This window comes from Podarcis muralis, chromosome 12, assembly GCF_964188315.1.
Source record: "Podarcis muralis chromosome 12, rPodMur119.hap1.1, whole genome shotgun sequence".
NCBI classification, from domain to species: Eukaryota; Metazoa; Chordata; class Lepidosauria; order Squamata; family Lacertidae; genus Podarcis; species Podarcis muralis.
Window position 1 is genome coordinate 26308448 of NC_135666.1, and position 21527 is coordinate 26329974.

The 21527-nt window shown below is 44.7% G+C and overlaps 1 protein-coding gene across 2 annotated transcripts in view; it reads left to right on the plus strand.

Annotated features, from left to right (window-relative positions):
* The first annotated feature begins 20830 nt into the window (after positions 1–20830).
* Positions 20831–21527, plus strand: part of RUNDC3B (RUN domain containing 3B) — a 31281-nt gene continuing 30584 nt past the window's right edge. The window contains exon 1 of one of the 2 annotated variants that reach the window (XM_028749944.2): positions 20831–21245. In XM_028749944.2, the coding sequence (XP_028605777.1) occupies positions 21142–21245 (104 nt within the window). In that variant the 5' untranslated portion in view covers positions 20831–21141. The remainder of the gene's footprint in view (positions 21246–21527) is intronic. The other variant, XM_028749945.2, reaches the window with a different exon arrangement.

Consider the following 21527-nt stretch of genomic DNA (forward strand, 5'->3'; position numbering starts at 1 on the left):
AAGGTACTGGAGCTCTATATAAGCAGGCTGACTGAGCCCTTCAGTTCAGTTCTGTTTCAGCTTACAAATAAAGAGCTGCTTTGGAAGAATCGCTATGTCGTCTGATATGTTCACCCACAACTTAACAAATAATATATACATACAATATACAATATTTTGCAATCCCTACACAGATCTGGCTGGCACAGGCCACAAAACCACAGCTCGCCCCTATACACGAAGCCAAGCCAGAGCACAACTAAATGCAGTACAGCCATCTTCTCAGAAAAACTCTTCACAAAGTTCAAGAGGTCAAGACACAAAGGCTTTAGCAACTAATCCACACCTAATGACCCACCTAAGTGGTACTCAGGATATCACTCAAGAAATCACTCAAGATATCCCTCAAGCAATTAAGGAACAAAAGAAGAAAAGGCACACTAGCCTGGGAACTTCCTCTCTGCCCAGAACATTGGAGGCTATACACCACACCTCCTCAACAGTATTTATAGGAACTCAAACACTGAGATCCTGCTCTGTTCCAGTAACAAGAAGCCAAAAGCACCAGCCTGAAGATGACGAGTGAGACCTCGTCGAAACGTCGCCTAGACACCCCAACTTTTACACGGGAAGACACCCGAGGACACCAAAACCTGCATTCCTGTACCCGTGAAAATCTACGAAAGCAAATATATATATATATACACACACACACACACACACACACACACACACACACACTATTTGCTAATATAAATGACAATCCATCCCTAAGCATGTTTAAAGGTAAAGGTAAAGGGACCCCTGACTGTTAAGTCCAGTCGGGACGACTCTGAGGTTGCGGCACTCATCTCGCTCTATAGGCCAAGGGAGCTGGCATTTATCCACAGACAGCTTCCGGGTCATGTGGCCAGCATGACTAAGCTGCTTCTGGTGAACCAGAGCAGTGCACAGAAACGCCGTTTACCTTCCCACTGGAGTGGTATCTATTTATCTACTTGCACTTTTGACGTGCTTTCAAACTGCTAGGTTGGCAGGAGCAGAGACTGAGCAACAGGAGCTCACCCCGTTGCGTAGATTTGAACCGCTGACCTTCTGATTGGCAAGCCCTAGCATGTTTACTTAGAACTATATTTCCTAGCACTAGCTGGACCTGAAGGGAGTTGGAATCCAAAACATCTGGAGAACACCAGCTGGGCAAAATCTGCCACAGTAAGTTTGTTTCACAGAGGTCAGCAAACATTTTCAGCAGGGGGCCGGTCCACTGTCCCTCAGGCCTTGTGGGGGACCGGACCCACCCTCTCCTGAAAGGGGCAAGAGTGCCCCTGCCCACAGCAAGAGTGCCCAGTGCACGCACACACACCCCGTCGCCACTCATGGCATCTCCTGCTCTGCTCTGTCTCCGCTGTCAGCGACGAGAAAGCCGAACTTTTTGACACGGCCCTCGTTGTTGGATAATGGGAGTTGTAGTCTTAAAACATCTGGAGGGCTGGGTTTGGCCACCACAGGTTTAGGACATTGATCTTTGGGTGGGACTTACTTTAGAGTAAATAATACGCCCATAGAATTGTGATGTAAGTCTTCCAAAGTGTTTCTTCATATTGTCTGTAAAAATGTCTAATGGTATACAGTCATACCTCAGGTTGAATGTGCTTCAGATTGAGCGCTTTTGGGTTGCGCGTGTGCAGACATTCAAAATGACGTCACGCGCATGTGTGGAAGTGGCAAAACGTGACCCACGCAGACATGCCGTCGCGTCTTACATTCTGTTCAGGATGCAAATGGGGCTCCAGAACGGATCCCGTTCACATCCCAAGGTACCACTGTATGCTATTTTTTAAAAAAGGTAAAGGACCATAGCTGTCAACTATTATGTACTGAAGTTCTCACTCTGGGCCAGCAGGGGGATACTGTAGATAGTTCAGGTCCACATATGCAAATTCGGGATCAAAATTGACGTTCAGTGATTGGATAGTTACAGAAAATGGTTACAGTGATTGGATAGTTACAGAAAATGATTGGATAGTTACAGAAAATTGCGTTTTAGTGGAGCTCTATATAAGCAGGCTAGCTGAACCCTTCAGTTCAATTCTGTTCTGGCCTGTGAATAAACAAGAGCTGTTTGAAGAATCGCTGTGTCGTCTGATATGTTCACCCACAACTTAACATCAACGTTTCCCTTTTTTTAAGGGAAATTCCATTTTTCCGAATAGGATTCCTCGCCAGAAAAGGGAAAAGTTGACAGCTATGTAAAGGACCAGTCAAAGGTGACTATGGGGTTGCAGTGATCATCTTGCTTCCAAGTCGAGGGAGCTGGTGTTTGTCCACAGACAGCTTTCTGGGTCATGTGGCCAGCATGACTTAACCGGTTCTGGGGCAACGGAACACCGTGACAGAAACCAGACGCATGGAAACACCATATACCTTCCTGCCACAGCAGTACCTATTTATCTACTTGCACTGGCGTGCTTTCGAACTGGTAATATTGCCGGATTCAACCAATTGCTCAATACCAATTGGCTCTTTCAATTGCCAATTAACTGATATATTTTGTTCAGCAACCCAGCAAGTTTATGTGGTCAATCCAATTTATTTTTCTCCAATTTGCGGAGAAACACACATTCCAACCTGAGCAGTGAGAGATTTTGCAGGTGCCAGCACACACACCTCAGAGGGGTTGGCTTCTTTAGAATTAAGGTCACTGGAGATATCTTGTGGTGTATGGTTTTATTTACACATACAGACAAGCTGCTCGTGAGATGGAAGTGCATACAGCATTTATACTCCAACAGATATCGCTCCCCTGTTAGGTTTTATTTTGGGAGGGGGACGCGGGCAAAGTCATAACCTTGTATTCAGCAGAGAGCAAGTCAAACCCCTCTCTCTCTTCCCAGCCCATTCCAAGACAAGGCGGGCCCCCGGTCTACTGCTCTCTCAGGCGACGTTCACAGCATACAGTAAAGCACTAAGACAACACTTAACAGTCATGGCTTCCCCCAAAGAATTCTGGGAGCTATAGTCTGCTAAGGGCTTTGAGAGTTGTCAGGAAGCCCCATTCCCCTCACAGAGCTACAATTCTCATGGTGGCTTAACAATCAACCCCTCTTCATAGGGAACTCTGGAAATTCCCTTCACGGGGAACTGTAGTTCTGTGGGGAATAGGGGGTCTCCTAACAACTCTCATCACCCTACAGCTCCCAGAATTATTTGAAGGAAGCCATGAATGTTTAAACAGCTTTCATAGCACTTTAAATGGATGGTATGAACGTGGCCTTACATTCACCAGTAGTTAAGGGGTAGAAATTCAGTTCGGTTCACATTTAAAGGTGAAACTACTTAATCTGCACTTTGCAAAACAATATGAGGACCGAAACACAGCCACCCTTCGACTTTTGCTGTTCTCTGAATTTTGGGTGCAGTTCTCCAACCAAACAATATCTGTCCAAATGCTTACGTTAGGGGGGAAATGCGCATAAAAACAAATCAGTTGGGGAAAATAACATACAAAAATGAATTATATTAAGGGAAATTGCTTACAGAAATCTGTGCATTAGTCAAAACGGCATACAAAAATGGGTCTGTTGGGAGAAATTTGCACTAAAATACAGATGAATTTTCCTGAAGCTTTAAATAATAAATTGCAGCCAAAATTTGTAGAATGGAATTTAGGATTGGAAAAATGAGAAGGAGAGAGCACCTAAATGGACAAATCCATCCATCCCTTCTTGCCAATGAGACCACCTCCAGCTGGGGGACTGTCTCCTTTTCTTTACCTTCTGGAAACATCTTCAGCTAGTATGGTAGTTTCTGAGACCTGTGCTCCTCAGTCATACAAATGGATACTTAACAGAGCTATTGACTTAACAAAGGGACTGGTTGGATCGCTTTAGCAGCCTCCTTTGTTACAGCCCCTTACTTTATAGATTTGAACCACAAGTTTGGAGGGGACCTCAGGATGACATTCAGACTTATCACCACCACCCAGGCAATTCTATAGTGATACTTTTCCGAGAAACAACCCAGAAATGCCATTACTGTATTTTAAGGGATGAATGCATTTGTTCTTCTACAGACCTCATGTCAGACTAATTATATTTATTGTTATATTATTATGCTAGTCTTTATACAAAGATGACAGATCATGGGCATAGCTAGGGGGCAGGGGGGGCACCTGCCCCCCATCAATAAAAATCAATAAAGGGAAGTTTTTAATGACTGATGTTTTAATGTATTTTTAATCGTTTGTTGGAAGCCACCCAGAGTGGCTGGGGAAACTCAGCCAGATGGGCGGGGTATAAATAAATTAAGCAGCAGCAGCTAACTGAGGTTCTGCCCCCCCCCCCCCCGCCAACAAGAGTCCTACCCCCTAACAAAAGGTTTGCACCCCCCAACAAAAATCCTGGCTACACCCATGTGACAGATAGTGCTATGTTGAATAGAACCCATTTTTATTTTAACTAAGTAAGCAGTTCTGTCAGTACAAGGATTTTTTTCCTCCTCCTCCTGCGATCTCCCCCATCTGTTCTAGGGGTTCCCTCAACACTCTGGAGCATATGTCGGGAGGGTGCAGGGTGTGTGTGTGTAGCGTAGGGAGGAAATCCTGTTGCACTAGTGATAATCCTTGAGTTGATGGGAGAAGATAGTAGAATAGCACTATATATTCTGGCCATACTGTCCTAAACATGTCTACTCAGAAGCCAGACCAACAGAGTTCAGTGAGTCCATTAGTCTTAGTCAAATATAAGTAAGCCTTCCTTTTTAAACCCACTTGCTATGGAATAAGACCCATTGAACATAGTGCATGCATAGGATTGCCTTGTTAAGTGTTCCAGAATGCATTCGAACACTTGTGAATGTACATAACAATCATCTTGATGGATCAGACGAAAATCTATCTAGTTCAGCATACTGTCTTTAGCTGAGTCCTGGGCACCTGTAAGAAGGAAGTGCCCATGAAGGGCACATGAAGGCAATGACTGTGCCCTGTTCTTTGCACTCTGATTTGCTGAGGTATACTACCCCTGTACATGTAGGTTACATTGACCTACCATGATTGATAGACATTAATAAATCTATCCTCCATGAATTTGTCCAACCCTGTTCAAAGCCTTATAAGGTAGCTTCATATTTGGTGGATGTGGAAAGACACCCAACACCCACATCCTCACAACTAGGTAAAAATTAACAAATATATATTATGCAACTTTTGATTACACAGAACTTTTTTATGACCCAATCTAATTTATATCTGCAATTATATGAGCCATAGAAATCGTCTCAACCTGCCAGGTGTTTATGCAGCAAGATAATACTTGAACAATTAAAACATGCCAAGAAAAGGATGGCAAACAAAAAAAGAAAGTTAGCCTTTTCTTTGTGACTAGACAGCTCTAGTCCCTAAAACAGCTCTTTGGGTTGTGGCTTCCATATTGCTGGAAGTCAACATGGATGCTACAATCCAAGGAGCTACTTCAGACACACATGCCATTTTGTTTTATTTATATGTTCCTTTAGGTGTGCTACATGCCACGGGACAAGCAGCTTTGGTTATTGGTAAAGGTAAAGGGACCCCTGACCGTTAGGTCCAGTTTCGGATGACTCTGGGGTTGCGGCGCTCATCTCGCTTTACTGGCCGAGGGAGCCGGCATACAGCTTCCGGGTCATGTGGCCAGCATGACTAGGCTGCTTCTGGCGAACCAGAGCATGGAAACGCCGTTTACCATCCCACCAGAGGATAGTAGGACCTATTTATCTACTTGCACTTTGACGTGTTTTCAAACTGCTAGGTTGGCAGGAGCAGGGACCGAGCAACGGGATCTCAACCCGTCGTGGGGATTCGAACCGCCAACCTTCTGATCGGCAAGCCCTAGGCTCTGTGGTTTAACCCACAGCACCACCCGCATCCCATTGACGTGGTATAGAACTGTCTGCCAGATTTCATTTGAAAAAAACAGTGGGTTGGGTAGGAGGGTGGATGGAAGAGAAATGGAACTGGAGACACCATTCTATCACATTTTCCTAAAGAAGCAATCCTATTCTCACCTGTCTGGGAGTAAGTTGCACTGAACTCAGTACAGCTTACTTCTGAGTTATGTATAGGATAGCATTGCAAAGGCATTTCAGCAACATGGGGCCACCTCTGAGCGCATACAGCTTTGCTCCTGATTAATGGCAATAACCTGACGGTATTCTATCAGATGACAGACATTAGGCAGCTGCTACTACTACTAATTTATTATTTATACCCCACCCAGCTGGGTTTCCCCAGCCACTCTGACTGATGTCAGGCTGGCACTGTATGGCTTTTTGGGTGCCTGCTAAAACTACTTTTGTTTAGGCAAGAAGAAGAAGAGTTTGGATTTGCTATCCCGCTTTATCACTGCCCTAAGGAGTCTCAAAGCGGCTAACATTCTCCTTTCCCTTCCTCCCCCACAACAAACACTCTGTGAGGTGAGTGAGGCTGAGAGACTTCAAAGAAGTGTGACTAGCCCAAGGTCACCCAGCAGCTGCATGTGGAGGAGCGGAGACGCGAACCCGGTTCACCAGATTAGGAGACTACCACTCTTAACCACCACACCACACTGGCAAGCCAATTCAGACATGTAGCATGTTGACACGTGTTTTAATCTGGGTTTACCTTAATGCTGGTTTTAATTTAATTTCTTTTTAATGTTTTAAATAGTTGTGTTTTACTGATAACTTCATTCTTATTTTCTTTTTGTAAACTGCTTTGCGGTTTGTTTTTACGATCAAGCAGTATATAAAGTTTGTAAAATAAAATAAAGAAATTAGCAAAACAGGTTATTCTTGACTCAAGCAGGAAGCCATTGTGGCTACATCAGCCAACCTGCACACGCTTTCTTCTATTCGGAAGGGCCACTAAATGTTTGACAGCAACATATGCTTTTTTGCGGTGGAGGTCTGCTAATAATTTGTGGACTGAAAACACACATTTATGAGAAATGAGAAATATGCACATTAGAACCCTGGAAATATGAACAAGTTCAGCTACCACCCCATTTTTTTAATGACAGCACTTACTACTTTTTTATAGGCTTGTCATTCCCCAAAGTTTTCTCAGTTACTTTAATACCTTTTACATATTTGCTAGCCAAGAGAACCAGAAACAGAAATTCATATCTACAGCTTATCACCTTACTTTGTGCAAGGGAAAAATAAAGTTTATAAAACAACCACTTCATTAGAAAGCTTTATCTGTAGGCACGGCACTTTCCAGAGCCATTTTTTCCCCCTTGGAAGGTTAACCTGTAGGTGCAATCTTCTATAACATCACCAGTTTGGTGTTTGTCAAAAAAATATGTGTAGTGATTGGATCGATGTTCTTCTCTCTGTTGAACCCCCCCCCCTCACATCAATAACAACAAAGAAAAACCTGGATGTTTATTGATGTCTCCCAAAGAACCACAGGAAGCCAATTACAGTGGTATCTCGGGTTAAGTACTTAATTCGTTCTGGAGGTCTATTCTTAACCTGAAACTGTTCTTAACCTGAAGACCACTTTAGCTAATAGGGCCTCCTGCTGCTGCCGCGTCGCTGGAGCACAATTTCTGTTTCATCCTGAAGCAAAGTTCTTAACCTGAAGCACTATTTCTGGGTTAGCGGAGTCTGTAACCTGAAGCGTATGTAACTCGAGGTACCACTGTATACTGAGTCGGACAACCATTATCTCAGCACTGATTGGCAGCAGCTCTCCATGGTTTTAGACACAGGTCTTATGCAGTCCCCCCTGGAGATGCCTAGAACTGAGCATGTGCTGTGCCATTGAGCTATTAAAAAATAAATAAATAGAGCCCTGCCTGGTGGCTTTGTCTGTAAGGCAATTTTCAGATTAGACAGACAGTCAGGAACTTTGCCTTCGCGTGGGAATGTGCTTTCTACCTACAAGATGGCTGGCCATTGTTTTGAATTGCTCCCTGTGGCTGCTGCTCCAGTGTGGCAAGAAGCTGCTTTTAAGCGGTGATTTGACCCAGAAATAGAGGGGTTTTCTTGTGCCAAAGCAAGCCTCCAAAACAAGAGATTTTTCAGCAGCGCAGAGCAAATCCTCATATTCCTGTGGTGAGCTGCTAATCCCAAACAGGGTTCTTGCATGTAGGCAGTTCCCCTTGCCTTTTATTAGGGGCTAAGAACTTGGAGAAGGAGTAACCATGTCAGAATAAATGTTCATCAACAGGTTCCAAGCTCTTGCTCTGCAGGTTCATTTCCCTGTGCACATTCACTGGGGTTATTACTGGATGCATGACATATTGTCATTAGATGTATCACATGCTATGACCAACAGGTGTGATGTCATTGTATCCCTCATTACTTGGGTTATCAAGGCTGTGGAAAATTGTTAAGGAGGAAATGTGCCTGGCAGGCCTTAGTTACTCTCCATACAACCAAATGCTATTTGTTTCTTGCATTGGGAAGCCTGCTTCTGCTTATTTGTTTTAAATTGTAAGGTTAAGAAGCTCTTTGAAAACCGCATGCGGAGGACTTGCAGGTTATTTTCTAAATCATAGGCTACATTTGTTGGCTAATGGGTCTCTCATGGGTTGAAATCCATCTTGGCAGATTTAAAAAAGGAAATAGGGGAAGCAATTAGCCTGAGCTGCCCTTTGAGAAGGATCCTGGTGGGTTTTTTTTTTAAATACATTGGTTATTTTTGTTGTGTTTTTAAAAATAAGTATTTTAACTTGTTAGCTACCTTGGGAGGATTTGTTTCCTGGAAGGCAGAATGATGGGTGATGATGTCATCATCACCACTGAGGTTGAGTGGACACATTTGTTCATTTTAAGATTTAGACATCACTAGACTCTAGGTCTTCTTTGACATACACCTTCTTGTCAATTTCATACTAGTTCCTCAATCCACCAATCACATTCCTGAGTTTCTGGGCAATGTTGCATTCTCCCTATATGTAAAAACACTAGCCTAGCACACGGCACTCCCTTCTGCAATTTATCTGAGCAATCTGTAATCTAAACAGAGGAGGCAACCAGGTTTCACTCTCCTAGAATTGGAATGACAAAGAATTAACTTTCTGTACGTCTCCATCAATATAAACGTATGGGAAGGGAAGAAGCAAAAATAAGGTTTTATGTTTAACAAGTTTTATATACTGCTTTATCAGGGGAAAAACTCTCTTAAGTGGCTTACATAAAAAGTATAAAATTGCCTATTATTATTATTATTATTATTATTATTATTATTAGGGTTTCTGGTGCTCAGGGCTATTTGCCCCAATGACTCTGCTCCCAGATATGTTGGAGTTTGCTATGGCTATGCAAAAAATAAAAAGCACTTGGCACATGCTCAGATGATTAAACAGCAAAATCCAAGAAAACTCCCTGAAATTAAAAAACAACAACAAAGAAACACCAGTTTCTGTGGCTGAGTTGTGGCTCCAATTAAACTGTGCTCTAGCTATCCCCAGGAATATGCTTATTAATGCCTAGAATGGGCATGTTAGGGGAACCTTTGGAAGTCAGACGAAATTGGGCTAGGATTTCACATTGTACTATGACAAGGGAAAAAGCCTGTGAAAATGTTATCATGGATACCAGAGCAAGAAACTGATTTCTCTCTTTCTACGTAAAGTCTGCAAGGTAGAAACCATTACCATCAAGAGAAAGCCAAAATGACAAAAATCTTCATGGTTTTCTTTTTTGGCTAATCAATGTATGTCTGACTGTTAAGTACCTTCTTACTGCTTGGCTAGCGTTGTTTGTGTTAGGGCTATTTTGCTTAAAAATGGATGTCAGTGAACTCGATTCACCGAGAAAGAAATATTATGGCACTAAATCTATATAATGTACAACACGAGCCTTTGAACCGAGGAGGTAATAAATACCTCATTCGCTTGCTTTGTTCCCTTATACTGTATCATGTGCTCTTGTAAATGAAAAATAAAACATTTATGAAACCTTGTAGCTGTAAAATATTAAACAACTTGTGTCCAATGTACGTAAGTGTGATCACACTGAGATCTCTAGGAATAAACTAGAGCTTACCATCTGCATGACATATTTGGTGAATAAGGACAAGATGAGAGGCTTTTAAAAATTCTGTGCTAAAATAAGTGGATTTAGGGCAGCACAACCAGAATCTAGGGGGCGCCACAGAGCATAGCAACTATTGAGCAGAATCAAAAGCAAGAAGCAGAGGATAAATTTTGGCCTCACACAGGGCACTGCTGAAATTTGAAAGACCAAGGTCCTCCCTTGCTAAAATTGTAGAATATATTTTCAAAGATTTGCCATAGTGGAGGCTGGTGCACAAGGGTAAATGGGGCACTGCCCCACTAACCTGAGTTCACCCTCAGCTCAGCTCTCGCCTGTCTGCCCTCCAACTTACAACCAGTCCAGAAGATAGCACTGCCTAGTTCTCTTCCCTAGTCCATAGTCTCAGGAATCATTCATGCTGTTATTTAATGTGGGTAACAAGGGAAATTGAGTATTTCCCCCGTTGTTGTTGTTGTTGTTGTTGCTGCTGCTGTTTTACTACACTTTAGCTGAATAGCGTAGAAAGAAAGAACCCTACTGTTAGGTTTATAAGCTAAAGAAATACATAACACAAAGGGGAAAGGGGTTGGGAAGGAAGAGGGGGGAAGCAAACTTGGGCAGTAGTTATTAGTTACAAAGTAGATCAGGTAGTAGAGGGACACGGGTGGCGCTGTGGGTTAAACCACAGAGCCTAGGACTTGCCAATCAGAAGGTCGGTGGTTCGAATCCCTGTGACAGGGTGAGCTCCTGTTGCTCGGTCCCTGCTCCTGCCAACCTAGCAGTTCGAAAGCACATCAAAGTGCAAGTAGATAAATAGGTACTGCTCCGGCGGGAAGGTAACTGGCATTTCCGTGCGCTGCTCTGGTTTGCCAGAAGCAGCTTAGTCATGCTGGCCACATGACCCGGAAGCTGTACGCCGGCTCCCTCAGCCCATAAAGCGAGATGAGCGCCGCAACCCCAGAGTCGGTCACTGCGGTCAGGGGTCCCTTTACCTTTACCTTTAGATCAGGTAGTAATTGAGCTGGTAGGGGGATGGAGCTAAGCACAATGGAAAAGCTACTGCTTCCTGTCCCTCTGAGGGCCTGAGTGAGGGCTGATGGTAGCTGGAAGGAGCAAGATTCTCAGCTCAGATACATGGACTATATCAGTATCTGCTGCTCATACGACTCATCACATGAGTAAAAGCAATTTTCCTCTTCAGATATGACATGGCAGCATGAAAAACAGATGTTCATGGCGATCATGCATCCTATTTCCCCCTATTTTACCATAATAATTGAAGCCACTCTCTCCTTTTAAGACTGAGCTTATTTTTGGAAGACACTTATTTGACTCATTGCTGTTGGATCAGTTTAAATTAGAGAACTTCAGTTAAATTGGGTATGTGAATTATGGGGCCATTATGCATCATTTTAATACCGCAAGAGACTACAGTCCCAACCTTTCTCCCTTCTTAACACAAAAAACAGGACATCCTAAACAACACAGGATGTCTGGCGATTCTTTGTACAGCTACCAAAAAAACATATTTCCTACCACTGAGGAATCTTGTGATATTTCAAGCTTTGAACTCATAGCTGAAGAAATAGGCCATTCTTATCTGGGGGCACTTTAAACACCAGTTTCCCTATGTAACCTGCTGGGATTTAGGAAGTCTTGTGTATATATTCAAATGTATCATGTAGAAAGTCTGCTGATAAGGTCTGCCCTGGAAAATAATAGCAGTTATCAGAAGGAACAGCAGAGAATAAAAGAAATTTGTTGTTGGTTAAAACTTAAACAAATCGTATTAAGGTGGAAAATCAGTTTGCCGAACATAAAAAAGTCCCAAGTAAAAAGAAAGGGTGGTGGTGGTTAAAACTATTTCTTTGGGTTGCAACATGTCTCTTCGTGACATAACCGTGAGTGAAATGCCCTTTGTTCAATGACATCACTTGCAAAATTAATCTATAACATCCGTTTCTCATTCAGTTCAGTGGAAATCCCCTTAATTTATAACGAAATGTTATAGTCTGAATTCTTATGACTCATCATGGGATCAGAAATATCTCTGTTCAGCTCTGTCTATATCTTCATCAGTGGGATTTACCTTCTGCAGGACTGGGAGGTTGTTGGTTTGTGCTTTGTCAACCACATCCTTTCGAAATTAGAGGTCTGGCTTGCCAAAGTTATAAATGATAGTTTCACAGGACCAGCTCTGAATCCCCACCTCTCTGCTCCTTCCCCTCCAACCCAATTGCTCCTTCCTTCTTACTTGCAGGAGTAAGCAGAAGCAAGCAGGATTCCATTTGCCTCCGGAGCCAATAGGTGAAAGCCCCAAATGCAGCAATTTTTGCTACTACGAAACTTTTGAAGCAAAACTTCCTCTGAAGGAGCAGCTTCGCAGCTTGGGGGTCCTCCTGGATCCTTTGATGTCGCCCAAGGCTTAGGTGGCCTCAATTGCCCGGAGTGCCTTCCATCAGCTTTGGCTGGTGGCCCAACTATGCCCCTATCTGAACAGGGATAGCTTAACTACTGTTGTCTATGCTCTGGTAACCTCAAGGTGGTTATATGTAGGGCTGCCTCTGAAGACAGTTCGGAAACTTCAGCTAGCACAGAATTCAGCAGCCAGGTTGCTCACCAGAGCAAGAGGGTTTGAGCATATTACACTGACCCTGGTCCGACTGCACTGACTACCAATTAGTTTCTGGGCCCAATTCAAAGTGCTGGATTTGACCTATAAAGCCTTAAATGGCCCAGAACTGCAATATCTCAAGGACCACCTCTTTCCATATGACCCTGACCCTGAGATTATCCTCTGAGGCCCTTCTTTGTGTGCCTCCTCCTCGAAAGGTCCAGAGGGTGGCAACACTCACAGGCCTTCTCTGCAGTGGCACCTGTGGGATAAATGGGTAAGAAAAGCTTAGCATAAACAACCATACCTTGCTGTTGTAACTGCTTACATTGCGAAGGAACAGGAAACTCGTGGTAATAAGTCAAGTTAAGAAATCACTGAGAGTAGCCGAAAGATAATGCCTTATAAGGTACTAGGAAGGTGTGTGGGTGGTTCAGAACCACAAGGGGGAAAGGAGGAGAACAGTTAGAAAACTATTGCGCATGCTTAAATAGGCTCTGAATATTATTCAAACCGCCCCTGGTGGAGCTAGAACTAATCAGCATGATCATGGGATGTATTTAACAGGGGGTACATATCAAAGGGAAAATATGGCACCTTCATTATACAACTTTAGGTGCCAGGCAAAAACGTTCCTTTTTGACCAGGCCTTTGGTTGATTTGACTGACATCCTATGCCCTTATAAAATGTGGGGGGTTTGGGGGGGGGAGTTATTGGGTTGTTGTTTTTAATTTGATTGTGTATTTTCTGGTGTGATATTTTGATTTTATTCTGTGAACCGCCCTGAGACCTCCGGCTATAGGGCAGTATATAAATTCAATAAACAACAACAACAAGGCACACTCTGGCTACATACACACTATACCTTTAAAGCACATTCAAAGGACAAATCCCACCCCCTCAAAGAATTCTGGGCACTGTAGTTTGTTAAGAGTTGTAACTCTGTAAGGGGCAAATCACAGTGCCTAGATTTCTTAGAGAAGGAAAATGTGCTTCAAATGTACACTGTATACGCAGTTTCTATCATAAGTGAAGAGCTCTGGTAACCTGCTGGGATTTAGGATTTTGTAACTTTTGCCTAAAAACTGGGTGCTTATTTCAAAATGAATTGTGTGTGTCTCCCTATTTACAATGTCTTTTGTGTTTTGTCATAGCATTTCAATGTCGTTTTGATTATCAAAGTGGCCAGTAATTTAAAAGAAAAGAAAAGATAAGGCTATCTCTAACGATAGCTATTATACAGCCTCATTGCATAGCACCAGCTTCTCAAACAAATGTATGAGAGCATCCTCAATAATTATATCCCATAGTGAACTCTGTTGACTCGCCTGGAGAGACCTGGATTGGTTCTACATAATACGACTTGCAAAAAATATTATCACCACCAGAGGAAGCTCTTGCACAAACGTGGTGGATCGCTTCAGTTCACTGTTGCAAAGCCCTCAAGCTGAACTATAGTAGTAAGTGAACATCCCCACAATCAGTGGGAAATCTGTCTGGATCTTGCCATGTGGAACGAAGGTAGGCAGCAAATGGATCTGCCGACCAGGCTTTCTCTTGTCCATGACTGATGCCAGCCAACTCAAAGGAAAGGGAAAGAATAAGATCTTGTAAAGTGTGGGTTTTGAGAAGACAACAGGGAGGAAAAATGACTTCAGGAAAAAATAGAACTGAGGTCCTCCATCACTGACATCTAACAATAACTGGGAGGCACACCAAACATGTAATCACTCTTAATGACTAGGGGAGGATGATAGATCATGTCCCTCCCCACAGAAAAGTACATGTGGCAGTGGGGAGCACCCAGATGTCTCCACTTGGTGCTATGTGAGTTGTGGTGCTGTGAGCAAGATACTTAAATAAATAAATCCAGGGTGCACTTTAGGGAAACCTTCAACCTTTTTAATTGCAGCATGGTGAAACTTCCTCTGTGCTTTCAGCCTCTGGCTTTTGGTCATTCTGGTTTTGATTATATTACCCATTCTGGGTATACAGCAGCGGGTGGGGAATGTCATGTCTGAGGACCTCTCCATCCTACCCTTGGGACTGTCCCCAGGTCAAGCCTCTTTCCCAGGCTACACGCCTCACTAGTCCTGCTCTACACCCTCCAGTAGCTGAATTGTGTTTCTGAGCTGTGATGATGCCTCTTACTTGTCTGGATGGAGAGATGTGTGTGAGTGCAGAAATCTCAGATTTTTGTTTGGCTAGCATATAGCCTGCTGCACAAATGGAAGAGTCATAGCTGTTGTTCCACTGGGGTTGGGCTTTTGTTTTGCCTCTTTTCTGCCCCGGGACCGAAGTTGGTCCATGAGACCATTTCCCCACAAAGATGCCATTTCCCCCCAGTAAGGAGATATGGTAATTGGGAAAGTTATCTTTGGGTGCCTGAAAGCTGCCCCTGGTTGAATTTGTGTCTTTTAAGCACCTAATACACCGAGCTAAAAATCACATGGAAGCATCTTACCCTAAACACAGTAGAATTTGCTAGCATGAAATCAATTTTTAGGAATAACGAAGTTACAGTATTGACAACACCCACCCACACCCAGGTAGCATGTTTATAAGCAGATACCAAGAATGCAGACTGGCTGCAGGTGTGAGCCCACCCTAATCCCGGAAATGTGGACCTCCTCAGTATCTTTTGCATATTCTGATTTGTTCAGTGAAGTCATGCTCTTTTGCTGACTTCACAACTTTTTGCAGATTTCACAAAATTTGCTGACTTTTGCAACTTTCATAAAAACCAAAGCTGACGCTTTGAACCAACTGATCTGTCTCAATAGTGATGGGGCTAAAGCTTGTGGGCATACTGTTTTTAACTGGATAGGAGTGTTTATTTAACATGGCATACAATGGGATAAAGAAAAAAAATCAATGTGCACCTAGGCAAACATAATGGCTTGGCTAAATGAGGCCACCTTGTGGCAATGTATTGGTATGGCTGAGGAAGAAACTTTTTTTGCTTTCATTACAAGTCAGCTGAGACTGCATTCCCAGGAATTCTTACCAGGGAGTAAGTCCTCCCAGGTGAATTTAAGATTGCACAGTGAGTCAGGAACATGAAGACAACGGGGCTTGGGTCCCAAAATAGCGAGAAACAGACGTTTATTTTTAAAAATGATATAATTCATTTTTAAAGCCTATTATGCTTTTCCCTCTAATTCTTTAAATCAGAGCAATTTTGCATTTCAGAAATGCAAAATAATGTTTTAAATCAAGCCCCAGTTTCTACTATAATCATTCCTAAACAAAAGCACACTGTAAATAGATGTAAGCATTAAAATATGTCCCCCTCCCCCAATTATTTATTCTTTCTAGGTGGGGAGCTCATCTCAACTTCATATTAATTCATTAAAATATTGAGGCCACGATCAAATATAATTTCAGTGCATAGCTCCATATTGGATATAATAGTTTAGAAAATGGTGAATAGATTGTTTATACAATGGAATTATGAGTTTGTGCTGTAGGATAGTAAGCAGAAATCAGTTACTGTACCAGTTTCAAAATGTAGATTTCTGCTTGTCTACATTCTAAAGTATGTGCTCCAGTAGCACATGCAGTGATACTGGTTAACACCATTTGCTGGCTGACTAAGCATGCAATACTAACCCACTTACTGGGTAGTAAGTCCTCTGTAATTCATTGGGAACCACTTCTGAGTAGACATGATTAGAATTGCAATCTGCAATACTGTGAGCACTTACTTTAGAATACTAAACTCAGTGAGATTTTTTTTAATATACATGGATAGGCAGAAACTATAAATGCCTATTGCATTCAGGAGGCAGTACGTTTACTGAGTAGAACAGTGTTTTCCATTAGATGGAATAAAAATGTTTGTGTTATTTCATTTGCAGCTGGAGTACAAAATTTGCATAATTGCAATGTGTAGGAATGTCAAAAGGCATAAAACAGAAATAAAGTATTGCCCAGGTGGTCTCAGCAAATTATGAAAGACAATTTACTCCTGCAGTGGTAATGCACCTTTATTTGGGAGTAAGTTGAGCTAACAGGCTTATTTCTGAATAAACAGGCTCAAACTGTAAACTTCAAGTGTGAAAATGGCCTAAAGACTAATAATTAATGAAGCACAGCAGCACTATTTTCACATGTCCCTGAAAGTGCTTCAATACATGAGGCTTAAATCACTAAGGCTCAGTCCTATACAGTGGTACCTTGGTTTATGAACAGTCCTGTTTACGAACTATTCAGTTTACGAACTCCACAGAACAGGAAGCAGTGCTCTGGTTTGCAAACTTTTCCTCGGTCTATGAACGGTGGAAGGGCACTGGCGGAGGGAGGCCTCATTAGGGAAAGTGTGCCTTGGTTTAAGAGTGGATGTGGTTTAAGAACGGACTTGAGGAACAGATTAAGTTCGTAAACCGAGGTACCACTGTATTCACTTAGCCAGGATAAGTCCTATTGAGCACAGTAGAATTTATTTCTGAGTAGATATTTATGGGATTGCACTGCACAGCAACATCCTAAACTCATTTACTTGACTCAAGGAACTCAGTAGGACTGACTTTTGAGTGAAGATGAATATGATCAGACTTCACCCTTCTTGTATTCTATAAAGCTTTTTGCAGAGAACTTCTCTTCAGAATCTCGCCTCCATCAGATAGAAATGAGCAAAACGACATGCTTGGGCTACTAAAGGGCCACAAAACTGTGGAACTAAAGATGCCCACCTTGGAGTTCAGTCCATTCTTGCAGCTGTTTGCGTTCCCCTTCACAGCACAGCTCTGGGAAAGAACCATGACTCCTCACTTGGGGGACGTTCTGCCTATTCCCTGTTAGGACAGAACCCATATCCTTGGCATGCTGGGTTTTCTAAAACAGTGTTTCCCAACCGGTGTTCCGCGGCACACTAGTGTGCCGCCGGACGTTGCCTAGTGTGCCGTGGGAGTAGTGGCGTAGCGTGGGGGGTGCCAGGGGTGCCAGTCGCACCGGGCGCAACATCTGCGTGGGGCGCGAGTCCAGAGGGAAGGGACAAGTTCCTTCCTCCGCCGGGCTCCCCGCCGCCACCGCCAGCCTTGCGCCCTAGCGCGCGCGCCCCCCGCCGCCGCTGCGGCTGCGCTCCACTCACTGCTCGCAGGAGGAGCAGCCACTGCAGCAGCGCTGACACCGCCACCGACGCCTGGCCGGGCACGGGCAGCCTCCGCACCCCGACGCCGACGCCATCCCCTTCCCCCTTTTTTTCCAGAGCTGGGGGAGGGGGAGGTTTTAAAAGGGGGTCTTGCATTGGCGATCCTGCAGCACTTTGGGCCGCACGACGCGAGCGCGCAGCACGGATCAGCCACGACCCCACCCCGTGCATTTCCCGGGGAAAAGTGCTCCACGTGGGAGGCGCGTTTCCCCTTCATTCCCTCTCGTGCAAATCCTCCTTGGGTTCCCTCCCCCGTCTTTCCTCTCCCTACCTCACAAAAGCCTCACCTCGTCGCCTCCTCGCTGCCTCTCGCCTCCGCAGGAGCGTTTCCCTCCGCGGAAGAAGGAGCAGGGCGCTTTTGCAACTTTGCCTTCCCCGCCCCACCACGGAGCACATTTTCCTCGCCCCCCCAACCCCCGCATGTAGAATAGAAGCCCTCCAGCCTCCACGGTGCACAAACTCTCCCCTCTGCAACGAAGCGCTTTGTTGCATATCTTTGGTGAGGTTTTTAGGCAGTCTTGGTGCACCTTAAATCAGCGCTAATTGCGCCTGGACGCAGTATTTACTTCTGAGTAGGCCCCCTTCTCCCCCCCCCCCCCGTAGCACCTGACGTTGCTATTCGTATCATCAGGTTTGTTTGTTGATAATTTAATTGTTTTAAAAGCATCATGCTAAAGAGCTCTCTCCCACCCCCAGACCCTTGGGCAAAACAGAAACACACACATACACAAACACAGAGATTGAGCCCTGCAGGTTTTATGAAATGAATGGATTCTGAATGCCTGTTTCAGTGGCTTGTCCGCCTTAGGCTGCTGGGCCAGACACCTGTTACACGGTGCAGTCCGTAAGCTGTGAGCGCTGCTACCTGCCGCCGAGACCACGTAACGACAGTCTTGAAAGACCTACATTGGCTCCCAGTACCTTTCCGAGCACAATTCAAAGTGTTGGTGCTGACCTTTAAAGCCCTAAGCGGTTTCGGTCCAGTATACCTGAAGTAGCGTCTCCGCCACCATCGTTCAGCCCAGACACTGAGATCCAGTGCCAAGGGCCTTCTGGCAATTCCCTCACTGTGAAAAGTGAGGTTACAGGGAACCAGGCAGAGGGCCTTCTCGGTAGTGGCGCCCGCCCTGTGGAATGCCCTCCCATCAGACATCAAAGAGATAACCATTACCTTCTATGCTGTTACTATTTTTTTATTTTTTTTTACATAAGTAAAAAGTGACTTTTCCCCATCTGGCATGGTGGTGTGCCTCGAGATTTTTTTCATGAAACAAGTGTGCCTTTGCCCAAAAAAGGTTGGGAAACACTGTTCTAAAACAATGTTTTCAAAAATCTTAATTCTGGAATATTATTTTGCTTACATGTGTGATATAAATATAGCTTGATGTATAGCAGGTGGCAGAGCTCACTTGCTTTGGTTATCTGGTTTGCATGCACAATTAGTTCTTGTTTTGTGCTTGGGACATATGTTGTTTCCAGATGACCAGTTTATTGAGCAATCATCCTGAGTTGTTTGCTGGGAAGATATATGAAGCCAGCTATTTAGTGAGTATTCATTCTGATCTGTTTGTATATGATGCCTCTTCAAGCAATTGTTATCCAACACTTTCCAGTGCCCTTTCCCATCAAGTTCCTGACTGTCAAATTTCAGATTTATATAGAAATCTGTTTGTAGTTTGCAGTGGCGTAGTGTGGGTTGTCAGCACTCGGGGCAAGGCAAGTAATTTGCGCCCCCTAACCCGTGGATTTGCGCCCCCTAACCTGTGGATTTGCCCTAACCCCAGATGTTGCGCCCGGTGCGGCTGGCCCCCCCTGCACCCCCCACGCTACGCCACTGGTAGTTTGGATTGTGTGTTATGTTGATACATGTCGGTCTGCTATCATGTGCTGTTGTATATTGTCTGATTGAATGATAGAACAGGTTGTAAGCACACACAAACAGATATATACCTTAAATGAAAAGAATGCTTTTGCTGGGCTCTGTCCCTTTACTGTCCAGCTACAAAAATATGATGCTGAAGTTGGTTACTAGTTCCCGGTTCCTTATTTGCATAGATGTTTGAAACACAGCCCAGTCAGAAAAAAAGCTGAAGTTGTTATGTCCCTAAAATAAGCTTTGACTGAGCTATAGTAGGGGACTTCAGCATCGTCAAAAATACTGCCTTTCAAGATTTGACAATACACTTTTGATATGTATTTTAATATTGTTCTACACTGTCTAAACACAGGAGGCATGTAGAAATGTTTTAAATAAATAATAACCAATGTAGGCTTAATATTTAAACCACAAATTGGGGAAAAAATTTTTTTAAAGTGGTTTTACTGTCAGGTTGCGAATTTTCAGTACCTTGAAGATTTAACAGTGGTATTGTGACATATATTTGTGTGGACCAGATGGCACCTCTTCATATGCATGACTTATTAACCTCAGCCAGTGGATGCACCCATCTGAATATCTCTGTATGCCTATATAGACATGCACACACACGTGTGTAATTATGCTTGTAATCCACCAGGCTGTGAATTTTTATTTTATTTTATGGTGGGGGGCGTGAACTGGGCTCCGGTGCTTTTACCCTCCCACCTTCTCATGTATGTTAGCCGGGTAAATTGTTATCTGACGAAACAAGCTTTGGTGTCCAAAAACCTGACGCCGCTATAAATTCTGTTTTGCCTTGCTGTAGGCTCCACACAAGCCTCTGCGTGTTTTGCTGTAACCCACCAACGGGGCTCACACGAGCACTGCGAATAAAAGTCTCAGCAACAAAGGAGCGTGACTTTTATATAAGCGCGAGGCGAGGAGGAGAAAGGAGAGCGAATGAATCAACTGCGGCGGGCGAGGGCGCACCTCCGCCTCACGAGCCGCTTCAACCCCCCAGCTACCCTCCGCCCCACACAACGCTCCCCCGCCCTTTCCGAGCCTCCTAACGGACAGCTGCTGCCATTATGGGAGAACCCACGAGCCCCTTGCTTAGAAGACCAATCCCAGTTTCAGGTCCCGCCCCTGCTGGCGTGCCATTGGCTGGCGGAGCCGGCGCTCTGCAGTCCCGGCCTCGGGGTGCTGCTGAGGCGATTTCTGAGGTGCAGCCGCGACTTCGAAGGCTCAGACGAGCGAGGAGCGGAGCGGGGGAGACGCTGCTACCGCTGCTGGGACCCCGGTCCCTTCTCCCGCCGTGGCCTCATGCCCAGCCGCGCTGCCCCCGTTTGGGTGCCTAGTGGAGGGGTTGCCGGGCTTCTCCTCCTCCTCAGCCGCCGCCTCTTGGGGCGGTAGCTGGGGCAGGGGAAAGGAGCGGCGGTAGAGCAGCCGCTGGCCCCCCTCCCACCCCCGGCGTTTCCCGCCCTCCGAACAAAGGCGCCGCCAGAGGCCCCCGCCTCGCCCTCCGCTGCGAGATGGCGTCGTTCAACATCGGGGGACTCAACGCCTCCTCTCGGAGGAGAAGCGTCCATTCCCGCAACGCCACTGTCGAGAGGCGGAATCTCATCACCGTCTGCAGGTGAATTGGCTCCACCACACACAGACACACGCAGGCACACGGGTTTGTCTCCGTATGTATGGGGCTGCATGTGTCGTCGATAACCCCGCTCAGTTGGCGGTCCTGCTCTGCAATGCGTGCCCAGCAGACCCCCCGCTGTGTTTCAAGGGGCTTGCACAGTAAATGCCTTCAGGTTTTGCTGCCTTAATCCGGAGTAAGCGCCACCACCCCGCGCTCTTTTTCCGTTCCGCTCTTGCATTTAACAGCAGGGAGGGAACCCCAGCTTCTTCTCCCCCACGCTGG